The 6,198-nt window shown below is 43.4% G+C and overlaps 2 protein-coding genes across 2 annotated transcripts in view; both read left to right on the top strand.

The window, feature by feature from the left end:
* The window catches only part of LOC308091035 (large neutral amino acids transporter small subunit 4-like), a 29,163-nt gene extending 29,049 nt beyond the window's left edge, over window positions 1-114 (top strand). The window contains exon 14 of the mRNA XM_080436330.1: window positions 1-114. This exon is cut by the window's left edge and continues 2,316 nt beyond it. The gene's annotated coding sequence lies outside the window, so the exon portion shown is untranslated.
* A 3,979-nt stretch (window positions 115-4,093) lies between these two features.
* Window positions 4,094-6,198, top strand: part of pitpnab (phosphatidylinositol transfer protein, alpha b) — a 43,089-nt gene continuing 40,984 nt past the window's right edge. The window contains exon 1 of the mRNA XM_080434767.1: window positions 4,094-4,324. Coding sequence (XP_080290893.1) covers window positions 4,308-4,324 — 17 coding nt within the window. The 5' untranslated portion in view covers window positions 4,094-4,307. The remainder of the gene's footprint in view (window positions 4,325-6,198) is intronic.

Here is a 6,198-nt window from a genome sequence, read left to right as displayed (position 1 = left end):
TGGCAAATATACGTGTTGGATGGTTTGTGCTGTTGCATATTAGTGATCCTTTTATTTCAGGTAGGAGAAAAGGTTTTTTTTGTTCTAGAGGCATTACTGTTTGAACATGGATGAATTCACAAAGGTAAAATAAAGATATATTGATTTGTTTAAATGGGTGACCTTGTTTTTGTTCCGTCAGTTAGCTTATATTACAGTTCTTCTCGGTTGCTTAAACACAGAAACTGGTTCCTGTAGAACAAAAATCCATAACCTTATGCCGTTCCCCAAAACACACACATTTCCGTTCACCTGTTTCAACACTATTCAAAACTGTCCGAAGTCAGCATGGTGATGACCTGTGTGTGTGTGTGTGTGTGTGTGTGTGTGTGTGTGTGTGTGTGTGTGTGTGTGTGTGTGTGTGTGTGTGTGTGTGTGTGTGTGTGTGTGTGTGTGTGTGTGTGTGCGTGCGTGTGTGTGCGTGTGTATGTGTGAAATGCTGTATTTATAGTGCATCTGTATCCCTCTGCCAGCATTATCATTCCTCTCTCTTCTCAATTCCAATTCCAAGCCTGCTCCACCCTGTGAACAACCTACCCATGATGTGATCAAGCTCAAGTGCTGATCACAGATCAGACAGTGCAGGTAGAGCATGGCCCTGCATAGATCCCATTGCACAGTGGGACAGTAGCGCAGTGATTGTCTAGTTCAGTGGTTCAGTGGCCCACTTAAAGAAAATTCTAAAGTGTTCACGGCCCACCCATCTGACCACTTGTTAAAGATATATTTACTTTCAGACATGTTTGGGGTCATTTTAACGTCTACTCAGGCTTTTGTGAGCACCCAAGACAGTTTTTAAGGGCGCCTTCACACCAGGATGTTGAGGTTACTTGATATTCATTTTAGCAGACACGCCCCCTCCGCGCAAGTGGAGCTTACTATGAGTGTGCGTGTGTGTGCGTCTCTGTGTGCGTGCACTGCCTCAGCCCTGTGTGCAGCCAAGTAAATGTCCAATATAGACGTACCATACATCAAATGAAAGGCCTTTGAAAACTGAACACACCTGTCAAGGTTGCGTTTAAGCCCGCCCCTTCCCCCAGAAGCCACGCCCCGGAGAAGGTTCCTAAAAACTCCCCATTGAAACCCCATGTTAAATGAAAAGTGCCCGAATCGCTCCGAAACTTTTTCTACCCCCCCTAAGTGGGGGTCTACGAACAAATACTTCGGGCTCGGATTTTGGCTCCGCCCCCCGGAAGTGGGTGAAACAGCCACTTCAAACACATTGTTGAATTGTTCAAAAACATTCAAAGTTTTTTTTTTGTGAATTTCTATTTTTCTAAGATGCTCCTTTTAACGCAGATTTTTTTGGTATTTTTTATATATTTTTTTATTGGTTACTTTTTTTTAGATGATTTCTTTTCATTATCATTTAATTTTGTTGGCGTTCGCTTCCCGCGTTCGCGCGTCTTACTTGTACTATAGTATAAGGTTTTAAAGAAAGAAATACCATGACTCCCCCCCCCCCCTTACATTTCTTAATATTAATGTTGTATTATCATTCAAATCGTATTGTTTTGCTATTTATTTGGGGGCTCACATGCAATATCCTCACGGCCCTGCCCCACAGGTTGTCAACCACTGGTCTAGTTCGTTGTCAAGCTACTTTATTGGTAGGCCTACACAAATTGGATAGGTTGCATATTAACAGTTACATGTAACATTTTAATTACTGTGAAAATGTAGGCTATAACAAAATAAGTGTGTGTGTGTGTGTGTGTGTGTGTGTGCGTGCGTGCGTGCGTGCGTGCGTGCGTGCGTGCGTGCGTGCGTGCGCGCGCGTGGGTGCGTGTGTCTTTAATGCATACTCACACTCCAGGTCGGATTTGGCTTAAAATTTGCATTGCTGTGTGCACACCTGCATAGAAGCCACAACAATGCCCATGCCAAAGTTAGACCAAACACAGCATGCCACAGCCATGCCCATGCCTAAACAACCCAAACACGGCATGCAAGTGATGCAACATACATGCATTCCAAAACAACCCAACTACAGCATGCATGCCACACCATGCCAAAGCAAGACAAAACACAGCATGCCACAACAACCATGTGCCATGTCCTTGCCAAAACACAGCATGCACAACATTTCTATGAACATCCCTCAAGCATTCTCCAACCATTATTGCCTATTTCCAACCATCACACATCATAGGCTGTATAAATATTCTGCCCAAAATGACATCTACAAATGGGCTCAACCTCCAGCCACCCTGCTTGCTCAGCTATGTTGGATGTTCCGTTCCCACACTGGAAATGATAACAATCTGTACATGCTAGAATAGATAATATTGTTTTGCAGTGTTCTTAACAAAATGTAGTCTGGTAAAGGGAGTACTTGGATTCAGAAATCAGGAAAAGGGGGTACTAAATCCAAAAAGGTTTGAGAACCACTGGTCTAAAGCACTAGTTCTCTGAGTGGGGTCTGGGGACCCCAAGGGGTACGTCCTTGAGGCAGTTCCAGGGGGTCCCCGTCCAACTGTACATACTTTCCTCATTTTTTTCTTAAATAGTTTTTATTATGTTTTTACACTTGCTTTGGCAATGTAAACGTATGTTTTATCATGCCAATAAAGCTCCTTTGAATTGAATCGAAAATTGGGTCCCCAGCAAAACGAGGAACAGTTTAAACACAAAGCCCTATTTTATTTCCCAGATATTCAAAAATCTAGATCAACTAACATGTGTGACGTTTTGTGAGCTTGTCTTGTAGATCTATACTATTTTTGAATTCTTGACAAATATTCTCTTATGGAGGTCCCTTTCACAAGCTTTTCAAATGGTGGTCCACGGCCAAATACATAGGCTAATTATCAATTTGGGGATCCTTGACACAAATGTTTGAGAACCACTCTGACATATGGCTACATCGTCCAAATAAATGACAGAGGTGTGGTGGCTTGCAAAAGATCACCCCTCAGACTAGGTAACTTACACCTTGTCTGGTGCGTCACGTTCTGTAGTGTATAATGTCAATAGGGGTGTAACGAACTGTATATCGATACATCGATTTTTATTTCAACGATCCAACTATATCGATATGTAAACAGCAACATATCGTATCGCTTTACTTTGTATCGCATCGTATCGTTTTGCAATGTAAATAATTGATTGTATTGATGCTAAGTACTTCTGCGTTGTACTTAGCCATTTTAAGAAGAAAAAAGAGAAAGAGGGGCTGAATTACTTTTCCGTTCCATATCGCTGCACTTGGTCTACTGATAACTGTGTGTAATCCCTGTGTTCATGTCAAGGTGCGAGTTTGTCCATGTGTTCAAATACAATGTCCATGTATTTGCCAGAGAATCACTGTGTTTACTTATTTATATCCACTACTAGACCATACCTGTGGGGGGATATGTGCACATGATTTGGCAACCCGGGAGCCAGCGAACACAAAAACGCTAATAAACAGATGCCATTTAGGGAAAGCGTGCTAATAATAATAATAATATTTTTTTAAAGATATTTTTGGGGCTTTTTCTGCCTTTATTGATAGGAAAGTAGGCTGACAGGAAATGGGGAGGTGACACAAAGGTCGTCGGAATCGGGAATCGAACGCTGTCAAGCTGGATTACCAGGTATGTAGGCCAGTGGGCGCCCCATAATAATACATTTTTCCCTTAAAAAATATGTTGGCCAAATAGTTACTGCATCGATTTTAAATCATTGAACCGTATCATTTCGTATCGCCATGAATGAACCAATATCGTCGATGTATCTTATCGTCAACCATGTATCGTGATGCATATCATATCGCTGTTAAATCGTTACACCCCTAGTAAATACCAGGTATAGAACACAGGTGTGTGCGTAATATACATCGGGCGCGTGGCTAAAAACCAGCGGTTGCCTGACAACCTACCAGCCAATCACAGCGCGTCCTGGCCCGCCCCCTCCGGGGTAATGGGATCCTAGGCTGTACCATTCTGTATTCTGCATATTAGTGGATGACCGCTCGCTGCTCCGACGTCACGACACCACCGGTGATGATGCCAGAGCAGAGGGTGTAGTTTAGTCGGTACGGGGCTACAGCAGAGGGTGTAGTTTAGTCAGTAGTACGGGCTACAGCAGAGGCTATACAGACAGCCGGGGAAGGGAAGTGACATTAGAAGCAGAAACAGATAAAAACGGGGAGGTAGAATGACATAGAGGAGGGATCGGTGGAACGGAACGACCAGAGAGAAAGAGATCCTGATAGAGAGACGCTGTTCTGGTCTGGATCCCTATCGAGCTCTTCTCTCCTCTGTGGAATTTGTTGCAGCCTCAACATGCTGATCAAGGAATTGTAAGTGTGTGTTGATGTGTGGTTTCTACCTGTGTGTGTTTCCTATCTGTTTCTGTGTGTGTTTCTATGCGTGTGTGCGTTTCTATACGTGTGTGTGCGCGTTGTTTCACAGCAATCCAGCGGCAGCAGCATCAGTGACATTGTGGCCACTCGCCCCACTCAGAGTGGAATTACACGAGTGCATCAGCCAGCAGGGTTACATCGTGTCGACAGCTCTCTGCCTCTAAAAAAACGACTTCTTTCCCGTTATTATTATTTTTCTGTCATTTGCACATGACTTGCAGATTGTAGGCTATATCGATACAGGCTAATGTTGTCTGATAACGATGCGTTTTCGTAGCTTATTATAGCCTATGTATGGCTCAGCAGCCGGCTATTATAGGCTTGGCTGTGGCTGTGCCCTTCACGTTGTAACTCAAACCATGGGACACACGGGCCTTTTCTTTCCGTCGAGCGAGAACACCACCACCTCTCAATGTCTGTGTCATAGATGAGCAATATTTGAAGGGAATGGTGGCGATATGGAGTGATCATTTATCGATCAGTGAGCTGTTCGCCCCTTGCATCCATCCATCCATCCATCCATCCATCCATCCGTCCTGTTATTGATGCGCAGTGAAGGTGAAACGACTGATGTAGCATTCCTGCATGTATTCTCCTCCGGTCTGGAGGAATGAATGAATGCATCAATGCACAGGGAACATAAGGACCAGGGTGGATCATGGAAGGATGCATAGCCTAAACAAGTGAGAGAAGGATATAAACATAGCCTAATATACCTCCATGAATGGCCACGAGACCGGTGCAATTTGACTGTTGCTGAGCTGAGTGGTCGGACTTGCATATTAAAAAAAAAAAAAAAAGGTGCTGGCCAATGCAAGGTGTTCTACTGGTATAAATAGATGTTTATAAAAAGCACGTTTCTATTTTAGAAATAGCTTTAGTAAGCTTAGAGAGGCAATGATTTATGCTTTGTGTTTAATTTCTCCAGTCACGTTTTGGGATGTGTCACATTAAAAATAGAACGGCCATGCAGGCCAGGGGACTAAAGATCAGATCAGAAGTGATTAGAGAGAGCAGGGCCTCACAGCAGGCTGGCCGGGGAATTCATTCAATCGGTCACGATTATAACGCCTGCTGAAGTACTGAACCCGCGCTTCCACGCTGCCTGCCTGCCTGTCAACGCGGTCACGCGCGCGCGCGCTTAAGTGCGTGTACGCGTGCGTGTGTTGCCTTGGCTTTGTGCGCGCACTAGGCAAACATACGCACGCGCACGCAGGCCTGTTCGCTACACACCTATATGTTAATGAGCAGGTGCACACCTGTGCTGTGTGTACATAGTGTATTTTTAGGCGGTGAAACTACAATATTGATCTTGTCATGTTTGGCCACAAAGATGGTTCTGATACAGTGGAGGACAAAGTAGCCTATATACTCTCAACCCCAGCAGAGTCACTAGTATCTAGGCCTAGAGCAATGGTTCTCAAACTTTGACATTTAAAGGTCTCCCCTTCTCTGACAGTATACAAACGGGTCCATTTGGTTCCATTTTATACTGTCTTGTATACTGTCTTGTACTGACTTGTATGGGTCAAGTTAGACACCCCTAAAGCTAGATTCCCCCTTGGAATCCACTTTGAGAACCACTGGCATAGAGATACTGATACTCCTGGTCAAATATTACTCCACTACAACTAAGTTAAAGTTATTGCTCTCAATGCTCTGTCAAATTTGTACTGGAGTAGCCTTCTTGCTTTTAAAAATAGGCTATACTTAAAAAGTATACACATTTATTTTAGAAAGACTAGTTACAAAGTACAAATTACTACGTTTTATTTTTATTTTTAATATTAATGCATTGCTGTATTGAAATT

Source organism: Gymnoscopelus braueri, assembly GCF_963280865.1.
Source record: "Gymnoscopelus braueri genome assembly, chromosome: 8".
In the NCBI taxonomy this organism is placed as follows: Eukaryota; Metazoa; Chordata; class Actinopteri; order Myctophiformes; family Myctophidae; genus Gymnoscopelus; species Gymnoscopelus braueri.
The sequence above is the reverse complement of the archived record's forward strand: the minus strand, read 5'-3'. Positions and strand labels throughout refer to the sequence as shown.